The following is a 24,928-nucleotide window of genomic DNA, read 5'->3' as shown; positions in this document are numbered from 1 at the left end:
CCTGGTCCGGGAAGATCCCACATGCCGCGGAGCAGGTAAGCCCGTGTGCTGCAACTACTGAGCCTGTGCTCTAGAGCCCGTGAGCCACAACTACTGATCCCACATGCCACAACTGCTGAGCCTGCGCACATGGAGCCTGTGCTCTGCAACAAGAGAAGCCACCACAATGAGAAACCCGCGCGCCGCAATGAAGAGTAGCCCCCGCTTGCCGCAACCAGAGAAAAGCCCACGCGCAGCAACGAAGACCCAATGCAGCCAGAAACAATAAATAAATAAAATAAAATAATAAAATAAATAAATTTATTAAAAATAATAATACTGGGGCTTCCCTGGTGGCGCAGTGGTTGAGAGTCCGCCTGCCGATGCAGGGGATATGGGTTCGTGCCCCGGTCTGGGAAGATCCCACATGCCGTGGAGCGGCCAGGCCCGTGAGCCATGGCTGCTGAGCCTGCGCGTCCGGGGCTTGTGCTCCACTACGGGAGAGGCCACAACAGTGAGAGGCCCGCGAACCACAAAAAAAAAAAAAAAAAAATAATAATAATAATAATTTATGGTTCAAAGGAAAAGGCCCAGCCTGCCGAGGGCCTGTCCCTTTGCCGTCCAGTCCACTCTCTGCAGTAGCTCACGGCCACAGTCACTTCCTTCTGTCTAAATACAGCTGGCCCTCAGCATCTGCAGGTTCCCTGGTTCCGCAGCCATGGATTCAACCAACTGCCGATACAAACTTCTGGGTGGGAGGGGGGATTCCAGAAAGTTCCAAAAAGCAAAACTTGAACTTGCTGTGCCAGCATCTATTTACATAGCACTTACATTGTATAAAGTACTATTATAAGTAATCTAGAGATGCTTTCAAGTATACAAGAGGGTGTGTGCTTCTTACATACGCAGACTGTGCCAGTTTACATGAGCATACGAGGATTTGGGTGTCTGTGGGGCATCCTGGAACAATTCCCCTGTGGATACTGAGTGTCCTTCCTTCATTTAGCCTCCTGTATACCAGACTCTTCTGGTGAAGGTTTTTTTTTTTTTTTTTTTTTTTTGCGGTACGCGGGCCTCTCACTGCTGTGGCCTCTCCCGTTGCGGAGCACAGGCTCCAGAGGCGCAGGCTCAGCGGCCATGGCTCACGGGCCCAGCCGCTCCGCGTCATGTGGGATCCTCCCGGACCGGGGCACGAACCCGTGTACCCTGCATTGGCAGGCGGACGCTCAACCACTGCGCCACCAGGGAAGCCCCTGGTGAAGGTTTTCCTCCTCTTTTAGTGACCATCACGGTCTGTCTTCTCCTGCTTAGCCTTGACGTTTGGGGCTGCTCCAGTGACCTCTTTTCCTCTTTCTGCCCACCTTAGACCTGCCTTTGGCATTAAATTCACTCTTTATTGGATAAATGCAGGAAACCAATGGACAGGTTATTGCAGTAACCCAGGAAAAAGTCACAGAAGATGATGGCTGTGGGGAGTAGTACTTGGAATGAGAAGCAGCTGTACTGAGATATGTTCAAGGTAGAGCTCACCGAATTTGCTAACAAATCTTTTCAACTGTAAACACCCGAGGACATGTGTAGGTCGTCTCCGCTCAGGAACTCCCGGGAGCCCCCGCCACCCCTGGAGCCCACTCTGAGTTGTGATTCCTTCTTGGTCCTCGTCTCCGTCTGCTGCTCCTCCCCTTCCTCCATTTGAGCGACTCTGGTCCCTTTGAAATGTTAGTTTTCTGTTTTCTTAGATACTCAGCGTAGGGTCTCATGTGATGGTCTCTTCTCTGTTGCCAGCCTTCTTGCTTGTTGAATACAGTAACCCTTCATCTCACTTCTCTTTTTGCCTTTATCTTTCCCAACTTTTCACTTGCTTGACCTTGGCCACACTGGTGCTCTTACTGGCTCTTGAACAAACCAAGCGGATTGTTCCTGGTGCCTTTGAACTTGATGCTCAACTGCTGTGTGTACTCGTCTGCCATTTCCGGCTTGGCTTGGACCTCCCTTCGTTAGGGCAGGTGCTCCACTGTCACCTCCTCCCCAGGGCCTTTTCCAGCCTTTCTGTCTACAGAGCCCACTGCCCGCCTGGTACAGTCTCTCTCCCGCAGGGACTCCGTTGTATTCACTGCTCGGTTCTGGGCGTGCCAGGTATAGAGTAGGCACCCAGTAAAAAATATTTTAAGTGGAAGTTGAATCAGTGATAATGAAATTATCAACTAGGAACTGAACAGGACTAGTTTATGTTAGTGACAATCTTCATATTAACACGCTTCTTGCTGTGTGTCAGACATTGCCTGAGAGGCTTGATAACCTGCCCGTTGTCACACAGCTTAAATGGGTGGCAGAGTAGAAACTGGGTCCATGCACCAGCTCTTTTTTATTCCTGTGTTAGGTATGTGACTACAAGAAACAGAACATTGACAATTTGCTGTACACCTGAAACTAACACAACACTGTAACTCAACTGTACTCCATTAAAAATTTAAAAAATTGAAAAAAGAAGAAACAGAACATTGAGACCTCCTCTCTCAGTCCATGGGTGGACATGTGAGGGTAACTGCAGCTCTGGCTTTAGTTCTGAGAAGTAGGGTGTTAATATTCAAATGAAAGTGCCAAGATTCATCAGAATAATTGGATATTAGTTTCCATTCCTGTGGGGTTTTTGAACATAGATTTTTCTTTTTTGCAGTATCTGCTATAGTACCTTTTCATATTGTTAAATAAACCTGAGATCTAAACTTGTTTAATGGAGTCTTCAGTTCTTCTAAGACCTCGGTAAGCAGCTGCAGCACACACATTTGGTCGTAACTGTCTCAGGCAGGATGGCCTTACAGAGATGTCATGACGTGTCACTGGGGAAAGGAAAGGCTGATCTGATAAATGGCTATCCTCGTAGGAAGAATAACAACAAAATTAGATCCTACCTTGAACAATACACAGAAATCCACCTGAGATGGATTAAGTTTAAAAAAAAAGAGAGAGAGAGAGAAAGCTTAATGGAAAATATAGTTGAATGTGTCTTTGGCCCTAGAGTAGGAAGTTCTTAATACTCCAAAAACGTTCACTCTGAAAGACAAGAATAATAAATTTGACTTTAATGAGGTGAAAACATTCTGTTTATCAAAAGATGTATTTTCAAAACTGCAGAAATAGTAATTCCCTGGTGGTCTGGTGGTTAGGACTCTGTGCTTTCACTACTGAGGGTGCGGGTTCAGTCCCTGGTCAGGGAACTAAGATCCCACAAGCCGTGAGGTACGGCCAAAAAAAAAAAAAAGTGCAGAAACAAGTTGCAACTAGGAGAAGATATTCTACTCATCAATATGAGAAGATATTCTACTGATCAATATGAAGTCTCAAATTGGCATGAGACGAGCTATGTTCATAAAAGAGAAGACAAGTTTGACTAGTAATCACAGGAAGACACTGTCATCTTTCTCAGTGCTCAGGGAAGTACGAATCTAGGCCATTAGATTCCATCTTACACTGTCTGGTTGGCAAAAAGTAAGTTGTCTGACAGAATTAATAGCAGGAGAGGTTATGGATCTGACAGGATCTTGCCTGCCCTGCTGGGGAGAATGCAAATTGGTAAAACCATTTGGGAAGATGGCATAGCATCCTCATGACATACCCTGCTATCCTGCTGTTCCACTTCAAGTTCTGTCCTCGAGACACTCTTGCATTTCTCTACTAGGCTTGAGACCCAAGAATGTTCGTAGAATAACCAGTGATGGTTAAGTCAGTTGCAGAATATTCACAGTGGAATGTTACACTAGTCAAAATGAATGATCAGGACTTGCAACAGTGTGGATAAATCTTAGACAAATACCACTGTGTGACAAAAGGCAGTCCGAGGATAACTGTGTGAATGCACTAAATAGCAATACCATTGAGGTGCACGCATCAAAGTGGTTACTTTTGGGGGCGGGGTGGTGCGCCATGCGGCTTGCAGGATCTTAGTTCCCCAAGCAGGGATTGAACCCGGGCTCTGGCACTGAGAGCGTGGAGTCTTGACCACTGGACCGCCAGGGAATTCCCTGAAATGGTTACTTTTTATGTGAATTTTACCTCAGTTAAAAAACAAAAACTCCCGGGAGATGACATACAGCGTGATATACTTTTACAAAGTAAAAGGAAAAATAAACCTAAGAATATTGCTGGGAGCACATCAGATGGGTAAGACAATATTGAACATGTACATAAAGGGTCGGGGGAGATGCTCTGTCTAGAGCCTCTGTGGGGAGAGCACCCTGCCCGCTCCCGTCCTCTTCAGGGCCCTCAGGGACTTGTGTGGAATCCTGGGGTCCTGCAGCAGAGCCCGAGGCCACTGCGCTGCATGCACAGGCACGGGCCCTGCTTCCTTCCCAGTCTTTCGGGGAGCAGGCACTTTCTCATCTGTCCCCGGGGTCCTGGGAGATCTCGGTTAGGTAGATGGTGTTTGCTAGGATCTTGAGTCAGCCAAATAAGTTTGAATTACAGCACCATGCCTAGTTTATAGTGTAGCAAAAGGTATCATGCCGTTTTGAGAGATTTCTACCAAACAGATTTAAACTTTAAAGTTTTGCACCTAGATAATTAAATTCTAGTTAAATTTTGATAACTAAATTTTGGTTATCTGGAATCACCTACATGGACTGGTCTGACTTCTGAGCAGGTTAATCAGATATTAAATGGCCCCGTCCTTTTGGTGTAGGATTCAGGGCTTTGAGAGCCAGGTCTGAGAGGAGGCTCTCTTGGCATTTGAGAGAGAATTGTGGGGCTTCTGCAGAGCGAGTAAAAAAGAAAGTCCTTTTCATCTTATCAGATGTGGTTCACGTTCTCCTGCTCACGGCTGTTGAGCAGGTCCTTGCTCTGCAAAGGGATGATTTTTTTTTTTTTTTTCAGACCTTTGCAGGAAAAAAGAAGTCTTTTATGTAGAGGAAAGGTTTCCCTTTTCAAAGATGACAAAAGAAAATGACTAATGATAGCTTAGGAAGTTTTAGATTGTATTTTGATAGTTTTCTATGTTATCTTGAAACGACATTCCGTGTGCCTATACCTTAATTTGAAAAGCTAGTCTTTCATGATAACACTGAATTCAACAAGCGTCCTTTAGAAGATTTAAAGCAGTAAGAGAGTAAATAGAGGAACATTCTGACAAGTTTGGAAGTGACCCCTTTAAAAAACAGGATGGACTCCCAAATTTGCTGATTTATTAATTGAACATTTATTGGATGCTTCTGCACCAGACGCTGACAGCACAAAGATGAACAGATTTCTGGCCGGTCTGTGGCTACACAAAACTGATGTTTGTTGACCAGGCTGGTTTAAAACTCGTTCTGGTGGTTATTTGTTATCACAGCTACAGAACAGTCAGTCTTAGGTACGTGAGAATTTCTTTTTATTCTCAATATGTATCAAAAGTTGCAAAAATAGTACACAGAAATCCTTTGTATCCTTCAGTCAGCTTCGCTAAATATTAAAATCTTACTTAAACATAGTCCAGATATTGAAACCAGGAACTTAACATTGTTACAATACTATTAACTAATCTACAGACGTCATCAAATTTCACAGTTGTCCCTCCTCTGGCCCAGGATCCAGATCAGAGCACTGTGTGTCTCAGTGTCCTGTTGCCTTGGGTCTTCTCTAATCTGGGACAGGTCCTCAGGTTGTCTTTGTCCTTGATGACCTTGACCCTTTTGAAGAACACTGGCTGGTTGTACCGTGTTCCTCAATTTGGGTTTGTCTGTTTTTTTTTTTTTTTTTTTTTTCATGATTATATTGAGCTTATGCATTTGGGAAGAGCACCACAGTCAAGATGTTGGTTTTCTCACTGCATTTTAGCAGGAAGTCTTCGATGATGCTATGACTCATTTTACTGGCGGTTTTAACTTGGATCGTTTGATGTAAGGTGGTGGCCAGGTTTCTCTGTTATAAAGTTATTATTTTTCCCTTTGTAGTTAAGTAATGTCTTCGGGGGAAGTACAGAGACTGTGGATGTACTCTGTTTCTCGTTGTATTTTCACCCACTAATCTCAGCATCATTGGTGATTCTTTTTTGCAGTATTCATTACTGTAATTTTTGCCAAATGGTGAGTTTCTGTTTCTATCCTTCTGGTTTTTTTTTTTTTTTTCTTTTTGCGGTATGTGGGCCTCTCACTGCTGTGGCCTCTCCCATTGCGGAGCACAGGCTCCGGACGCGCAGGCCCAGCGGCCACGGCCCACGGGCCCAGCCGCTCCGCGGCACGTGGGATCCTCCCAGACCGGGGCACGAACCCGCATCCCCTGCATCGGCAGGCGGACTCCCAACCACTGCGCCACCAGGGAGGTCCCCCTTCTGGGTTTTTAAATTGGAAGTCTATTGTAAGAAAGAGCTCTCCACACCACATTGCTTATGAGGGTCATCTGTGTAGTTTCGTGAAATTGTACTTTTGTTTATTTCACTACTCACAGTCTGGCCAGCTAATCCTTCTCCTATCAGGGTTATCAAATCTTCATCCAGCTCAACTTTTCAAAAACATTTCCTGCCCCTCCCCATCAGTAGTCCGTTAGCATGTGGGTATCTTGGTGCTCATAGTTGGAGGTAAGACTGAGGAAGTTAGTTGTTGGTGGCATTAATATTACTACATTACTTAGTAGAAGCAAAAGGATGGTTTTATTTGGGGCATGTTGTAGTCAGCTGCGGCTCAGAAATCCATGGAGTGGCCTAGAGCAGAGACGTGGAAATGTGTCAGGACACAGCCAGGCTCTTAGAAGAGCAGCAGAAGTATGAGGAAAACGGTGGGTTTCACGGAGGAGAAGGGAGTGGTGATGCTGGCACGAGTGGGCCGGTAGGCTGCGGGCTTCAGGTGCTGCGGTTTAAGGACTGGGGTGAGGTGTTTGGACTGGAATGAAAGTGGGAGGCCTTGAGCCAAGTTTCCGTAGGGTTGTGAGGGGGAATATGCTAGACGCTAGTGGGCTGAAGCAGGGACCAAAACCCTTGATACGATCTAAAAACCTTGCCCACCCCCATGACCAAGATCAACTTACATTCCTCTCTGTTTCTAAGCACAGGTGCCTTCTCTTAGTTTCATTCTGCCTCTGGGCATTCAGGCACATTGAAGTGGAATCCCAGGTCTGCCTCCTAATAGCTGTGGGACCTTGGCAAAATTACCTAATTCCCAAAATTCTTTTCTCCCCCATCTATGAAAATTGGGTGAAATAGTAACCTGGTCACTATTTCTGGCCAGTCCCCTCCTAGCCTCCCTTTGGTCCCTGTTGTCTGCTCTACCTAGTACCACCTGGCTAGGCCTCAGTAATGTGATGTTACTGCTCTGGCCACAGTGCCCCTGGTGCTTCCTTTCTCACTGGGATGTGCGCCACCACCATGATCAGCAGGGTCCTGTGAGATCTGCCGGCTCCTGACCCCACACCTCCCGGAAGCCCTGTTACTCACTGCCCTCGGTCAGTGGGCTATAGCTGCATTTGCCCCCAAGCACCCTCTGGCCTCAGGGCCTTTACAACAGTTTCCTCCCCGCACATAACTGCATAACTCCCTTCCTTACTTCCTTTAGATCTTCCTTCCGGTATCACTGAGTCAGAGTGACCTTCACCAATTCCCTTTATAAAATAGTACTTCATCATTTGTTACTCCCCTTATTTGGCTTATTTGCCTTTATCACATTACCTACCACCTCAAGGATACTATGTGTTTGCTGTCTGGCTTCCATCACGAAAATAGAGACTTTCTGAAGGCTGGTACTTTGTGCCTGTTTGATTCACTAATGTCTTCCCAGCCTCTTGTGTCTGTAGATGGTTAGTGCCGAAGTAAATCTTTGTTGAGTAGTGACTGATGAGGTAGATAAACCGTCAAGATGGTTATGGTGGTGTGCAGTGACAGCTCATTCACTTCTCCTGGCGTCCTGATGAGGAAGTTGAGGCACAGAGAGGTGATGGCAGACAGTGAACAAGTGATGGAGCCAGAATTCACGCGCAGGCGGTCTTGATCCAGAGCCCACATTCTTTCTGCTTCCGTGGGGTTGTTGCTGATGAAAAGAAGTCATCTGGTTAAAATGCTTATCACAATTTCTGTCATATCCTGAGTAGTCCCTAAACGTTAGTTGATGTCATCATCAGGATGCTGGATGTTAAGAGCGTGGAGGTGGAGCCAGGCTGCCAAATGTTTGACTTTTGAACCAGTTTTTTTTTTTTTTTTTTAATCATTAAAATGGAGTAACATTAATACCAAGGCCTCCTGCAGCCTGTTTGATCCTGGAGCTTCCAGCCTGGGAACTGGTTGCTTGCTTTTGCCAGCATCGTTCTCCTGGTCTGCTGAATGTGAATAAGTACACTTTTGTTCTTTGATTATTATGTTGATTAAGAGAAATGGTTCATATAAGGTGCCTGGTAAGTCCTAAACTCAAAATAAATGAAACCTATTGTGCTTCTATAAGTAGTTGCCCCATGTAAAATATCTGCAGTAAGTTATTGGAACTCCTTCAGAGAACAGAAGTACAATGGAACCTCATTGTTTGGCAATTGTGTATTTTAATAAGACGGACACTTAAAAATCTCAGCAGAACTTGTGTATGTGTATCTTGCATTTTTTTCTACCCTTAATTGAACCAAAAGAATTGTCCTGATTACTTTGCGTTATTTTCCCTGTGAGCCTAATACATTTTTAAAAGATCAGTTTATGAAACTCTTAGAAAAAATTCATATCTTTATAACCTTTGTGTAGGCAAATATTTTATAAACAAAACACTAAGATAATTTATTAAAAAGCAAAGGAATAAATAGGACTGCATAAAAATCACAAACTTTCTTCCTCAAAAGATACTGTTAAAATAAAAAGATTTTAAAAATAACTTTTAAAAGGTACCATTAAAATAGTGAAAGGCAAGCCATAGAGTGGGAGAGGATATTCACTAAGTCTAACAAAGGCCTTACGTCCAGAACATGTAAAGAATACCTACAAATCAGTGGCAGGGGGTGGGGGGTGGGGGACACGACACAGAGGACTCAGTAAAGAAGGGACAAAAGCTTTAACAGACACTTCACAAAAGAAGATAACCGAAAATGGTCAATTATCAAATGAAGAATCGCCCATTTGTGTTAGTCATCAAGGAAGTACTAGTTAAAACCACTGTGTACTCTTGCTGTAAATATCAGAGGTCCTAAAATGAAAAGGTTAGAAGTACCAAGTAGAGGTGAGGAATAGTGGAACCAGAATACCCCGTGCTGCTTGTGGGAGTGCACGTTGGTGCAGCTCTTTACCTTACTCTTTGGTCATATCTGCGCTGCCTAATGTGTGTGTTCGTTAGGATCCAGTGATGGTGCTCCTGGTCTACATCCAGCAGAGATGTGTACATATGTTCACCAAAAGGCGTGCATGTGAGCGTTCCTACGGGTGGACACACACACAGAATGAGGCACAGGGAGAGCATTCTGGTGAAATTCATTTGTTTTGACCATTCTTGAAGTTTGGCTTCCTGAGCAAAATTACTTTTTTAGAGGAAGATAAAGAGTGCTCGTAGCATTATTCTTAATAGCCCCAAGGTGGAAACTACTCAAACGGCCATCACAGTAATGTGGATGAATGATTGTGGTCTATCATACAGTGCAGGACTGTCAGCTGTGAGCAAACTGCAGTTACTTGATAGGGGGGAGTCTCACGAGCATATTGGTGAGTGAAAGAAGTCAGACACACGAGAGTACATCCTGTGTGCCTCCAGGCATGCAGAGCTCACCTCTGGGGAGCGGAAGGTGGTGCTGCCCCTGGGCACTGGGGCTGGAGGGACTCCTGGGTGCCCTCTGGGCTTCTCATTATGCTCCGTCTCCTGCAGAGTCCTTGGGCTGTAGCATATACTCACAGGCACGTTTTTGTGCTGAAAAAGCAAACATTCACATTGACAGATTAATTGATTATATTTTAACTTATTTTAAAAATAATATTTCAGAGTAATTGGCAGTGCCATACTCAAAATACTATTGTAGACTATGAATTGAGAAAATGACTTATTTCTAATTGCTTTATTTTGTTAATTATTTTTTAGATATGAATTGAGAATTCGTTATTTGCCAAAAGGATTTCTAAACCAGTTTACTGAAGACAAGCCAACTCTGAATTTCTTCTATCAACAGGTACAGGAGGATGCTTTAATAACACTTTTTTTCTTTGTTTCTTTGAATCCTATTTATTTCATGGTTTTATTTTAGAATTAGATTAAACCTAACATTTGGGAGAATATAAATTTGTCACCGTAGGGCAGTGAGATTCTTATAATTAGTAAGAAATTATGAATTGTTGACACTGAATTTTTGTATGCTTGGGCAGGTCTTAAAAGATACTTCTTTTAAGTAGAGACAGGAAGTCCTAAGTGACACAACCACTGTTCTGTCTTTAATTCAAGTGTAATTATCATGCCTGAATATCAACAAATTTGTCAGATGTTTATTCAGAGCCAACTATACCCATATAATCTCAATAACACGTTGCACAACAAAGCAGCAGAATTGACTTTTTTACACTAAAAGGAGCTTTCTTTTTACTCCGTATTAGTTAGACAATAAATACTTGTGGCATAAATGAACCAGTTTTCCAGTCAAATAAATGTTACTTGTAAGTATTTGTGAAGAGTTCAAAAAAAGTCTAATGAATATCAGCGAGACATTTGTACATACAATTTTGCAATTAAACATGCTGGGGAATTTTTTATTTTAATAAAATTATTCATTAAATGTCTATTCAGGGTCAAGAATGCAGAAATTAATGACATAATCTGTACTTCTAAATTCCTCAGTCTAGTGGATTTCCTGTAAACAGCACCTTTGTGTTCAATCCTGTGCTGTTTGTAAGCGCAAATGGTGTGGCCGTGCCTGGACGGAGGTGCTAACACAGGGGAGGTTTGGGGTCCAGGTGGCTCCCCTGCAAGCTGTCCTTTAATGCAGCGGTCCCCAACATTTTTGGCACCATTTTGGTGAAGGAGGGGACAGGGTTTAGTCAGCGGATGTATTTATATTGCATTCTTCTCTCTCGTAGATGATCTATATCACTGGTATCTATATCTATATCTATGACTCCTTTAGTGACATTGATTTCCAGAATGCATGAGACGGGCCTAAATAGCTCCCAGTTATTCCATTTTATAATTTCTAGGCTAACCTAAAAGTTGGCAACTTTTATGTTCCTTTCACGCTGTTACTAGGTTGTCCTACTTTTTCCTGTTGGAAGACCTTGCTTCTATGTATATGATTAAAAGCTAGCACACGTACCAGTGTATCCCAGATTTCCTCTTACTAATAGGACATATCTTACTGCAGTCTGTGATTCGGGTGAGTGGCCTCTATAAAGCCCGAGAGGTGTGAGGTGTCGTTAGCCTGCATACTGTGCCTGTTCTGCATCTCACAGCTCTGTGGCTCCAGGTGCCTCCCTTAGTGTCTTCACATGTAGGTAAATAACACCTCCTGCATAGGGTCTTTATGTTGATTAAGTGAGGTCTGATTGTCTACCATATACCTGCCCAATAACACCTGGAATTTCAGTCTGTACACAGTACCAGGCTTTTGAGGATTCAGCGTTTCCACTTGGGTGTCACAATACAATTGTGAGCTGCACACTGTGGGATGGGACACACCTCTTCCTTCCCATGTGCTCTGTATGCAAACCTTCCAGCCCCTCCACCTCACCTGCTGCTTTCATCCATTTCTAGAATTTCTCTTCTTCCGCCTATCCCCTTTTAAATTTTTTAAAATTGTTAAATCTTATATTACAGTTTTAGAAAGTCCAGAAAATATTCTAAAATATCACTTAAATTATCTCTGTCCTAATAATTACTTTCATTTTGTGTATGCTTTTATAATATCCTACCAAGTACTTGTAATTTAAGGGAAATAGTGGTGTGGTCATAGTAACACCTCTTTCCCGTGTTGATGGCCGGTGTTACTGCTTATTCAGGCCTATAACTAGTGAACTGCGGCTCTGTTCATGGGTATGGAAGTTGTGATGTTAAACGCTATTGTTTAAAACAGGCCATATAAAAAATAAAGAGTGTAATATAGTTCCGTTTATGTGAGAAAAATGTTCATTTATTTTACCCTCATCTGACAACGTTTTAGAAATAATATGATTTTTGCATTGCTGCTTTGGCAAGTAATTTTATATTTATTTGACTTCTTGTGATAATCTTTCAGTGCAGAGTCTGTCCTGGTCTGTGCATGGAAGTTCTAGAACTAGAATTCATTTAGTTATTTCGAGAACTATTAGAGGTGATCCTACCCAGGTAGTACCCAACTTGGGAACAGATTTAATTTCACTGTTGAAAAATCAGTTAGGAATTCAGAACTTCCTCCTATTTAAACAAACATGCCAAAAAAAAAGTATAAATGAAAAATTGGCCCTTCAGCTATTTATAGCCAAAGTCTTTTGAACTGAGAATGCAGCTGAAATACCTGTAAGAACTTGTGTGTGGAAATTTTCACCAAATTCTGAGAGAAATTATTTTATAAGGGCCTCAGAATTTGATGACACCCATTATTGAATTTTAAAGTTATTTAATATTTGATGCAAATATGTTAAGATGCATACACATATGCATACATCTAATTTCACTGAATTCCAAGCTAAATTGATGCACTTTTAAGGGGCTCAGGTTTTGATGACATGTTTAGATTCTGTAACATCTGATACATGTGTTCTTTAGTAAGGTGTGATACTTAGTAATAAAATGAATACCTCTGACCCCGCTGCCTAGAGGAAGAGAACATGCCTGATGTTTCCTGGCCCCATGTCCCTGTGACGCCCCCCCATCCCAACCCCTTCACTCCAGGCAGACAGCCATGGTCCTGAATTGTGTGTTTATCATTCTCTTACTTTTGTTTGCTGGTTGTCACGTTTTACAGCATACGTGTGCACATCTCAATTCTGGCCTTAGGATAGAAGCTGACTCTAGCTCTCCCCTGAGCCCTCTGCATTCCGTCATTAGTCTGAGTAGGTTTCTTGGTTTGGTTTTGTTCGTTTGTTATTCAGCTCATAGAAGCTTTTCAGAAGACTTTAAAAAATATTTTATTCAGCTTTTTTAGTTGTCTTCAGTGAGCACTGTGGCCAGGACATTGGGTCCGCTGTGTTGGTAGAAATGGAAGTGATCACATAGGGCTTTAAAATTTTATCCCTTTTGGTTCATTTCCACAATAATTTGCACTGTGGCTAGAGACTGTGGTTCATTTGAACTCGTTGTTCAGACTTCTTGGGCTTGTTTCATCATCTTGCATGTTGAGATTTTGCCAGGGGTACACCTCTCTTGAGTTGAACGTGTCTCCTCTGGCTGTGCAGTGAGCTCGGTAGATAACCGTCCGTTTGACATTGTTCATTGTGCTGTTCGTAGCTCCTGCATCTCTGTTCTCTCTTCCTGCTTGAAGGACGGTGTTGCTGGGAGAACCGCGGTTCTGGTTCAGAACCACATGGGAGTCGTTCTCCCTCAGAACTTCGGCGGTGTTCTCCGCTGTGTATGATCCCTGTGGCTGCTGTTGAGAAATGGCTGTCGTAGTCTGTTTTGTAGGTCATCTGTCTCCTCTCTCTGGGTGGCTTTAAGATCCTTACTTGTCCTCAGTGTTTTGCAGTTTTATTACAAACTAGGTGGGATTCCCACTTATTTTTCCTGCTTGATCTGTGTTGTGTGGCCAGGACCTCTGGGTTCCTGTCGTTTTAATCGGTCCTGGAGATGCCTTGGTTGGCGTCTGCTCAGATACCACCTTTTCTCCCTTCTTAGTTATTCCTCCTGAGATTTCAGTTGAGATCTCCATCAGAACTTCTCAGACTGTATCTACTGACGCCTCTTCATTGTTCTCAACTCCTGTCTCCCTGAGATCTGGATTCACATAAATCTCTCAGAGCACCAGCCCTCCTCAGCTGTGGCCAATTTGATGTCTAGTGCATTTGTTGGATTTTTATTTATTTTTTAAGTTTTATCTCTCCCCCCACCCCCCGTTCTTCAGTCTGCCAGGCCATCTTTTATGGCCCTTAGTATTAACTAATTTTTCTGCCCCCTCCTTTTTTTTTTTAATGATTTCCGATGGGGTCGATGTCTCTATTCTGAATCCGAATTGTGACATCCGGAGTCTGTGGGCTTTACATCTGTTGGTAGTGACCTACACTGACTCTTATTCACAGCGGCTTGTTTTTCTTGCATGTTTGTTATGAGCCTAGCATTTTGTTGACCTTCATGTGCAGGAATCTTGAGGGTCTACACTGGGAAATAGTGCATACTCTTGAGTGCTATCTGTTATTTCTGTTTTAGAAGAATCAGTATTTTTATTACTTTGGTTCTGTTACCAGGATAGAAGCAAAAGAATTATGTTTAGATTTCCTCTATACTAGTTCCATCCCGTGAAAGAGAAAGAAAACTTATAATAAACTACCTTAATTTTATTATTCCTTAGTTTGAAATTTCACCCAAGCCCACTACTCATCATGCCCCTTGTTTGGATGGAGTCATGAGGAAAACAACATGTCAGTGGGTGTATTGAGCATTGGGTTCCTGGTGGGAGATGATTCTGTGGATGCACATAGTTTCATTCAAAGATGTCCTGAATGTGACTACCAGTGTGACACGCCACGAAATGTTTTTGACCCATTTTAGAATATCCTGAAAGATATTAATCAGCACACTCTAAAAATAAACTAGAACCTTGTTATAACCCTATTCACTGTAGAGCAGGCGTCTAAAAAAATAATTTTGATGCCAAAGCTAACGGCTTATTGTAAAGCAAGAAAAGTATGTTTTGCCTTGAAGTTGAATTTTGCCTTTGCCATATAACATTTTATTCTTCTTTATCTCTCTGATTTGTTAAAGGTGTATTTGATCGGCAACCTTTTGTAAATAGTAGTGGCCATTAGTTTGAAGGGCTCTGTCCATGTTTAGTCAAGAAGTTGTATTAACTAAATGTGCATCGATGATGCTGAACTTGTGTAGGACCCATTGGGTACCACTGACATTTTCAGCTTCTGAGATGCCTGTGTCTGACATGAGGTTGTCATTGTTTTCTCCTACAAATATATTAAGATTTAAAATGAGTATATCCATCGGTTTGCTCTTAAAAAACGTTAACTGTAACATAATTCGTGGTTTATTTGACAAAAAAAGTTCCAGTGGGAAGCTGAAGAAGACATTGAGTCCAGCACCCTAACTTTATGGTTTGGAACCTAAACTGCAGAGATGTGTAAGGGGCCAGGGCACACTTATATTTTGTTGGTCAATCTTTCTGTTATTTTACTCCAATTTTTTTACTTTTACATGTTTTTATTTAGATAATTGTATTATCAGAAATGATTTCTTTAACTGTAGTTTCTTGGCCATAAAGCTTTCTGTCAGTTAAAACATTTTGAAATGGAAGCTCCAAGTGGGAAGGTTTAGTTTAAAACCTGACATTTTCAATGTGGGAATTATTAGCTGTCCTTTTCCAGAAAGAAGTTAAAATTAAATGTAGGTCTAAGTCTGATTCATTAGAAGATACATTTTCTGTACTTCTTTAATAGATTTAATAATGTACATTTTTTTTCTCCTTTTCCACTCCTGTATGGTTTTGGTGATTCACAAAGTTGTATGGTTATTGAGGACTTAGGTAAACTCTGTCATATTTATGCTGTTCAACCCATAGTTTTTTGTTCATCCTTCTCTGTAAAAGAGTTTAGAAATGGGAGGCAGAAATGGTCCGTCTCCCACAGTCACTCTTCCCTGCTGCTATTTTAAGTTTGCCTTTAGTCTACCTCAGGGCCTTGGGCAGATTCTTTGGTAGAAATACCGCTGTCTCAGGGTCCCCAGCACCACCCTCAGGTTCATTCGTGCATCAGAAGGATTTACAGGACTCAGAGGTTGTTGTATTTCTGGTTTTAGTTTATTATAGCAAAAGGATACAGAGGAAAGGCAGCAAGGGGAAGGGGTCTGCGGGGTGATGTCCAGAGGAAGTTAAGTGGAAGCTTCCCCGGGTCCCTCCCAGGGGAGTCCCATGGCGCAGCACGTGATGTGTGACAGCAGGTGCAGAGGTTCGCCGGCCTGGGACCCTGCTGAGCTTGGGCGTTGAAGGTTTTTATCAGGCTCCATCTCCTGGGCGTACAACACCTGTGTGACCTCAGGTAGTCAGGCTCCAGGCCCCAGGGAGGAAGCAGGTGTTCGTCAGAATCACATCGTACATACAGATTCTCCAGTCAGACTGGTAGGTGTGGCCCGAGGCTTCAGGTGGGCAAAGGCACTCTCATCAGAACATTTCAGGAGTTCAGGCTCCAGGAGGCCAAGAGCCAGTCATAATCTTGGGAATGTGTAGGGTTTGAGCAACCCAGGCCTGCTGAGTTAACATTTTTCTGCATGACTCCTCTTTCCTTTCCTGGACTTAGATCATTTCTATTCATTCAGTAACTCTTTTTTTAAAAAATTGAAGTGTAGTTGATTTACAGTGTTGGGTTAGTTTCTGCTGTAAAGCACCGGGAATCAGTTATACATACATACATATATATATATATATATATATATATATATATATTCTTTTTCATATTCTTTTCCTTTGTGGTTTATTACAAGATATTGAATATAGTTCCCTGTGCTATACAGTAGGACTTTGTTGTTTATTTTGTATGTAGTAGTTTATATCTGCTAATCCCGAACTCCTAATTTATGCCTCCCCTCTCCCTTTCCCCTTTGGTAACCATAAGATTGTTTTCTATGTCTGTGATTAACTCTTAATTTTAAGCAGTGTTTTCTATGTAAAGCCTTCCATGACACCTGTACATTTCTCATTTAACATCCGATTTTTTAAAATATGTTAAAATCAGTTTTACTGAGGTATAATTTTACATACAATAAGAATCACTAACTTCAGTGTACAGCTCAGTAAGTTCTGACAGTTGTGTATAGTCAAGCAGTTTCCATTACAATCATGATATAGTACAATATAAAAATAAGGAAATTGACATTGACACAATACTACTAAGTAGACTGCAGATCATGTTCAGATTTCACCAGTTTTTACATGCACTCGTGTGTTTGTATGTAAGAGTGTGTGTGTAGTTCTATGCACTTTTATCGTAGGTACAGATGCATGTGACTACTACTGTAATGAAGACACAGAACTGTCTCACCAACACACAGAAGCTCCCTGGTGCTGCTTGGTCACAGCCTGCCCCTCCCCTAACCCCTGGCAGTCACGGGTCTGTTGTCTGCACGTTGTATTTCCCTGTTATCATCTGTTGCCCCCACTAATAGAGCGTGCCGTTCAGTGAGAGCATTCACCATTGTGTCCACAACACAGTAAGACATGGGTTTTAGGTGCCTAATTGATTCTCTCAGATGACTTACTAGTGATGCTTGAGTTTTTTTTTTTTTTTTTTTTTTTTTTTTTTTTCTTTTTGCGGTATGTGGGCCTCTCACTGTTGTGGCCTCTCCCGTTGCGGAGCACAGGCTCCGGATGCGCAGGCCCAGCGGCCATGGCTCACGGGCCCAGCCGCTCCGCGGCATATGGGATCCTCCCAGACCGGGGCACGAACCCGTATCCCCTGCATCGGCAGGCGGACTCTTAACCACTGCGCCACCAGGGAGGCCCCGATGCTTGAGTTTTAATGCTAATGCCCTGATGTTCAAAAATTTGGATGAGATTTATTAGAAGATGTCAAAAAAAATCCAAGAAACAAAGGAACTATGTGCCTTTGGAATTTGCGAAATCACATTGGTTTGTGTGTGTGCGTGTGCACTCTCAGCATTAGATCTTCTTTTTAAAAATTGATATGATTCTTCAAGTACCTCTAGTATATTTGTGGTTACTTTTCCATTATATATGGACAAGAAACAAGAAACGACGGAAACACTTGTTGTCATACAGGTTTTCTAGCTTTGGTCATCTCCTTTTATAATCTGTTCTCAATGTTAACATCCAGAGCAGTCCTTTTCCAATCAGAATTTACCCACCATTATGTCCCTGTAAATTCCATATACAAGTTTTATTCACTGCTGTATCTTGGCACTTGGTAGGCATTCAGTAAATATTTGTTGAATGAATACCTGTTAAATGACTTACTCAGTTGTGGAAAAAGCATTTGACTCAGTAAGATAGCATAATTCTTTAATTTATATATTTTTGTAGCTTACGTACACAAGAGAAAATCAAGGAGTTTGTTTTAATTGAGAACTGCCACTGGGTTCCTTCTGCATACCAACACTCCGCTTTGTGCCCTCACAGAACTCAGGGAGGAGTGCCTGACAGTTGAGCCAACTGGGCCGACTGCCTCGGATCACTCAGGTGGTGTATGATGTAGATGGTTATATACACATTTGTCTGCCTTCAGCCCCATTTTCTTTACACACACTATCAAGGACTTTCAGGTCTATTTGATAAATTCATGCAGCTGACAGAATATTCAGAAGAGACCAAAACAAGGCAAAAGATCTCATGTGGTAGCCACAGCATTGACTTGGCATATGGAATAAATTATGGAGCAATTTAGGATTAGTACTTTTATTAGAGATGTGAGTGGTTTTTATATTAAAACCTGTACTTTAGTTCTGTTGCAGAATAAGGTGAAAAAACTCATGAATGTAAATATAATACTTGCCCACAGAAGGAAGTCCAGATACATCCTATTTTTTAAGCAGGAAATTGACATCAATATGGAAACAAATTAATTTAATAAAACAAAGAACAACATTCAGAGATCTTTGCTTGAAAGACTCTTGGAAATTTGCTGGATTTGGAGTTAATAAACAGTAGTGATCCATGATATAAAAAAGAATACAACACAATGACAGTGGTAAAACAAACTAAGACATGCATGTGAAGCCATCATGTTAGACCCTGGGGCTACCAGGTTTATGAGCTGTGGTCCTTACTGGTCATTAATCTTCCTTCTAGTGGAGAATACCTACACTTTCTGAGAGTTCGCAAGAAGGTATAGGAACACACTGAAGCTTGAGTTATGGGGGTCAGCGGATGGGTTTTTGAGTTTTAACTTTAACGCTTGCTGTGTGACCTTGAGTACATTAATTTTGAGTAATTAAGCTTTCTGTTTTTTATGTATAAAATAGGACTAAGGCCTATCTTGAAGAGTTATTGTACAGACTATAAATAATGTATCTAAAACAGCGTAATACCTAACCCCTGGAATAGTAAGTAGTTCCTCTGCTATCATCTTCATTCTTTTTAGGTTCTTTCTGAGGCTCTTAATTGGGGATTATAGTAGGGTCCAACTCACAGTGATGCTGTGAATATTAAATGCAAGTTATGTATAAATCTGTCTGACATGGCAATGTGAGTATATTTACTGTAAGCAACTATATAGCTATATATACGCACACTTAAATGTTCAATAAATTGCATTTATTTCACAAATGAAAGCATGAAAGTTAGAAATGTTTTATAAAGAAATGAACACTGAGTGTTAAAAACCCTACATTTTGAAGAAAATTGCATGAGCCCAACATCAGGACGTGAGGTGCACAGTGGTTCAGAGAACACCCCCTTTGGAGCCTGGGTGACAGGGACCTTGCAGGGGGGTTGCTCTCTGTCCTCACAGAGGGCAGCTGCCACAGGGTGGGATAAGGAGGGGAGGGTCTGCTGAGATGGCTGGTTCCATCATGGATCAACACATTTGGCAGAAAACATGGATCACTGCACACAGTGAATGGGCCTCAGGCCGTAGTCATACAGCTCTGAGTCAAGAGTAGTAGATTGTTGCTGTAAGAAAAACAACTCTCAGAACTTTTAAGTCATGTTCATAAGTAAAGGGATTTTCCATAAAGATTGTTAAGTTAATTTTCTCTTTTTTTTCATTTTTGCAACTAATACGAATTTGGTTTTGATGACTGAATAAAGTATGTGATTACATTTTTCTGCCTTTGAATAGTGTTTAAAAATTATAGTAACTAATCTTAAGATCGTTTTGTAATAATGCATTTTCCTCAACATGGAATTGCTGTTCTCTGTTTGCTTCATAGTCTGCACCAAACCATAAGCTAAGATGCACTGAATGCTTCAGTCAGAACAACTGTGGTGTTTCTCTAACTCACATAAATACAGTCTTTATTTATCTCTCCATTTTTGTGTTTAGTAATAAACCTACTTATGATGCAAAAAAGTTAGTTTTAAAATTTGGATTTATTTTTTGCTACAGAGGAGAAAGAGCCAATTGAAGTGTAAACAGAGTGATTCTAGAATCAAAGCTTTTTACTTAATTTAGTGGGTTGAATAATTCAGTTCTATTGAATCAGTCTTAAATGCCTGCTATATTTAAGGAATAGAAATGACTGTTGCTGGTAACTCCTATGGAAAATAACATTTACGCCCAGAGGTGTCCGAACCCTAGTTTGATGACTTTATTCTTTCACTCATTTGCTCAGTCTTCAGTCAGTCAGTGTTTATGGACCACCTAGGTAGAGGTGCTAATGCAGAAAATAGAGCAAAGGTGTCAGAGGAAATGGCGTTTAGGTCAGAAATAGATCGCTGCTGGCCGAGCGGGCCTCGCCCCCATCCTGAGAGGAGTGAGTACGTGAGCACACACGCCCCTCGGGTTATAGGTTCTGGGACGTTAAAGAGGGCGTCCCCGTGTGGAGACTTTTATTTTCTCTATAAGAAAGAGCTGTGGCTGGTTGACTGGAGAAAGTGTGGATCAGTGTGTTGCCCAGCTTCCTGGGCAGGCATTGCTGAATTTCCCAGCAGTCTCAGGCGATCGTTTGAGGTTTGTCGTCATGAACGTAAAGCGAAGCACAGCGCAGAGTTTCTCCAGTTGCTCAGCAGTAAGCGTGGAGAAGGAGGTGGGTGGCTGGTTTCAGTATTTGTTGGTCTTGCCAGGGAATTAAAATAACGGGAAGAAGGAGGTTGGGAGCTTTGGGGGTCTTTTCAAGGGAAGGTTATGAGCTACCACTCTAAGGTTGGCAAAGTAGCTAACTTGGGACTAGAAATCTTTTGAACAAGCGAACTGACAGGCTAGGAAGCCACATACTTTTTTTTGTGAAGGACCAGAGAGTAAATATTTTAGGGTTGAGGATCAGGAGGCCAAATGGAGGGGAGGGTATTATGAAATACTTATATAACGAGACAAGGCAGATTTCCACGGAGTTTCGTATTGGTGAAATTCATAATATAGTAATTGAGTGCAGATTTTTTGTAATACAGGTCTACTAACGAGAGGAACAGAGTTCCTTTTGGGGGGAGGAGTAACATTTCACTTAATCGAGGTTCAGAATGAGTGCTCCCTGTTGTCAAAATCAATTGCAGATCTTGATCTCTTGATGCTAAGCTGTGAGATTTTACATATTTCATCTCTGAAAACATCTTCACACTGATCAGTGCTCTCAGATACTGATATCAGTCCCTCACAGTCATTGGTTGGAAGGCCTTTGTGCAATTTGTTAGATCCTTCTCTTTATATCACACTTCAAGCATGTTGTCACTTTGCAGATTAATCACTTATAGTCGATGGTTAGGTGGAAGCACATCAGTTGAGGATTAAATGGATTTTGAAATAATGTTAGTTTTCTTTACCTTTGCATTGAGGTCCAAAAAGTGGTGCTGGGACTGTAGTCTGAGTTCAGAAAATATAGCCACTGCAAAGTTGCCTGGAAATGGAGATCTCCCTTCTTGTCTTCCCTTTGACAACATGGAGGGTAGAAAGCAGCTTGACGTTATTGTGATTCAGATGATGTTTAAGTGCTCATAGATCATATATGTTCTTCATAAAGGAAGACTGTTTGACTCTTTAACTAGTCTTTGGTATTACTCATTTTATATCCAGCATCTAGCGTGATTATTGACACTGTGTATAAAACATGTAAATGGCACCCAGTAAACATTTACTTAATGACTAAGTTTAAAACATATTTTCTTACAGCAACATTATTTTACCCATTCCTTTTTATTGTAGGTGAAGAGCGATTATATGTTGGAGATCGCTGATCAAGTGGACCAGGACATTGCTTTGAAGTTGGGTTGTCTAGAAATACGGTAAGGGGGTAACTAGACATTGAGGTCTTCATTCAACAATGTTTTCTGTTATTTTTTCTAGGTATTTTCCTTTCCTGATAAAGATTATCAATAAAATACTGAATAAAACGAGTAAAATTTGAAAATATTCTGAATTATGTTGACATTGCTCATTTTAGAATCTTTTAAAATATTATATTTAGAATTGAATGATTTATAAGAGTACAAGTATGTAAGCAAGTCTAAGGCTGAGCTCCCCAATAGAACCTTCCGTGATGAAGGAAATGTTCAGTATCCGTGAGATCCCATGTGCCAGCCACCAGCCAAGGTGGATACTGAGTACTCAGATGTGCAGTGTGGTTTAAATTTGAACATAAATAGCCATATATGTCTAATGGCTGCCACTATGGGGGATGAGAATGTATTTCTTATTTCTGATAACATTTGTCACCATTTGTCGTATATTCTGTGCCGCTATTTAAAACTTTGAGTGAAAGAAATATTTTACCTTTGTCAGGTATAATTTTAATTAAAATTTACCCCGGCTCGGGGCTTCCCTGGTGGCACAGTGGTTAAGAATCCGCCTGCCAATGCAGGGGATACGGGTTTGAGCCCTGGTCTGGGAAGATCCCACGTGCCACGGAGCAACTAAGCCCGTGTGCTACAGCTACTGAGCCCGTGAGCCACAACTACTGAAGCCCACACGCCTAGAGCCCATGCTCCACAACAAGAGAAGCCACCACAGTGAGAAGCCCGTGCACCGCAACAAAGAGTAGCCCCCACTTGCCGCAACTAGAGAAAGCCCGTGTGCAGCAACGAAGACCCAACGCAGCCAAAAAAAAAAAAAATTTACCCCAGGCTGCTAGTTGAAGATGTGTTGGTTAAATTAGCTAAAATTTGATTATGTGTACTCAAAACAGTTAGTGATAATTTTCCCGAGAGATCACTGTTTTTTATATTATATAAGGCTATCAAATAACGGTTCCTACAAGGACCCAAAGATCTTTAAGTATAACTCTCAACTCTTCATTAAAATTTGTTTTCAACCTTGATTATACATCCCAGTAAAAAAAAAAGCCATCTCTCACTGGTCTCTTCCCGTTCCTGGCCTTTACAGTTTTTGCTTGGGAAGCAAACTTGGCGCTTTCCTTCCCACAGACAATGCTGTGATGTATTACTTGGAAGAGGGGTCCAGAAGCATCAGGCCCTACGTGAATGGCATGCGTGCGTCTCTGGGTTCCCCTCCCACTCTGGCCTCTCCATGTTACGTTTATCCTTCTCCTCCTCTCCCCTGTCTGAGGTCACTGATTTTTGAACTCTGAAGCAAAAACGTGACAAAGTAGTCATCCGTCCAGCTGCCCCTCCCAAACTCCTCCCCCACATGAAGGGAAAACAGGAGAACAAATTAAGTGATCCTTTTTGGGCCCTTTAAAATTGTTTGTCGAAATCTAGTACTTTTGATTTTAAGTAGGCCAAAGAAAAAGTCAAACAAATTTAAAAAGCAAAACCAGTATTCATGTTATTACAGACAAGTTTGAAAGTCTTGTTGATTACACGTTCTCCTGGGAAATCACTTCAGATGATTTGTAACATCTGTGTGTTCCAAAGCAGCTCCAGCTAAACCTTGTCCCTTTGTGAGATAACTGTGTACACGTAGAGAATCCCACCCACTTGGGGCAGATTTTGCAGAGAAAGGACTTGTTTGCAGTAAGACCTGAAATTGCTTGAACATGTGACTTGGAATAAGAGGTAAAATTCAGACTGTGAACACTCAGCGAGATAGGCAGCACTGCTCTGCAGAGCCTGGCGCCCGTTACCTGGACCAGCCCACTGCGATGGCTCTGCTTCAGGGCCCATGCTGTGTCCTTAGTCACTGGGGGTCTTCCCAGGAGCAGGTGGGGTGCGCACCGGCCACAGGGGCAGCCTGGGGTTCCTGGCACTGTCCCTTGAGGAAAGGCCAAGTAAAAGTAGCGAATGTAGCTGATATCTTTTACAGCTGGAATCTGGTTTCTCATTTTGCAAAGAGCCAGACCTGCTTCACATCAAAAGGGAACGTGAGACTGTTCAATAGAGATACGGTCTGTGTTAACTGATTTATGCTGCATTAGGATGTAGGAAAAATGCTGTGAATCAAATTTGTTCATTTGTTGTTTATCAGAATGTTTGTGGCTTAGCTGCCTAGTAGTTAGATACCCCCCTTTCACGGTTTTTAATCATTTAACATCGCAGACATTCCCAATACCAATCTATGAGTGTGTATCTTCTCTGCTTTTAGGCGGTCGTACTGGGAGATGCGGGGCAACGCTCTGGAGAAGAAGTCTAACTATGAAGTATTAGAGTAAGTGCGGCACGTCCAGGCGCTGCCTGCAAGCATTCAGAGCTAAGTCACTTTTCAAACTGTAGATTTTACTGGTTTATCTTTACTTAAAACTTAATATTAAATCTGAAACACTACTGTTTCTAAAACTTTTATATCTGGAAGAGGAAAGTTTTATTAAGAAATGAATTCTTGGTGATGTTAATTGAGTTAGCAAACATTTAAATTTGTTGATAAATGTCTTAAGGTTAATATTCTTTGGCATGTTAACACATAAATAATAAACTCTTCTGTCTCTGTAGATTTAACCATATTGGGATGGAGTTTCACTTCTAATTTATATTGAACTATGAAATTGTTATTATTTATATTCTCTTTATAAGTTTATTAAGGGTTTTTTTCCCTTAGTTAAAAAAAAGTGGAAAGATGGGAGTTTTTTGTTGCTCATGTATCAGAAAATTTAGGATAACTGAATATTTTTCCAATAGTGAAGTTAACAGTCATTAGACTGTTACGTTAGAGTATTTAAAATGCATATAAGACAAAGTGGGGCTTATGTCTTGGGAGGCTGAAAGTTCTGCACTTTATCTGTTGATAATTAATTCAGCAAAAAAATCACTGATATTTGTTATTTCCAGTTTTATTTTCATTAACAATGGTGCAACTTCTTGCCAACACTTTTCCTGACCATATTATTACTGAAATTCTTGTGCTATTTGGAAGATGTTA

General features: G+C 41.6%; 1 protein-coding gene across 4 annotated transcripts in view; it reads left to right on the top strand.

Annotated features, from left to right (window-relative positions):
- Positions 1 to 24,928, top strand: part of PTK2 (protein tyrosine kinase 2) — a 250,824-nt gene that overhangs the window by 96,279 nt on the left and 129,617 nt on the right. For all 4 annotated transcript variants that reach the window (XM_060115655.1, XM_060115653.1, XM_060115654.1 and 1 more), the window contains 3 exons: positions 9,981 to 10,068; positions 21,824 to 21,903; positions 24,158 to 24,220. In XM_060115655.1, coding sequence (XP_059971638.1) covers positions 9,981 to 10,068; positions 21,824 to 21,903; positions 24,158 to 24,220 — 231 coding nt within the window. The remainder of the gene's footprint in view (positions 1 to 9,980; positions 10,069 to 21,823; positions 21,904 to 24,157; positions 24,221 to 24,928) is intronic.

Source organism: Mesoplodon densirostris, chromosome 13 (assembly GCF_025265405.1).
Source record: "Mesoplodon densirostris isolate mMesDen1 chromosome 13, mMesDen1 primary haplotype, whole genome shotgun sequence".
Taxonomy (NCBI): Eukaryota; Metazoa; Chordata; class Mammalia; order Artiodactyla; family Ziphiidae; genus Mesoplodon; species Mesoplodon densirostris.
This window is presented reverse-complemented; position numbering and strand designations above follow the sequence as displayed.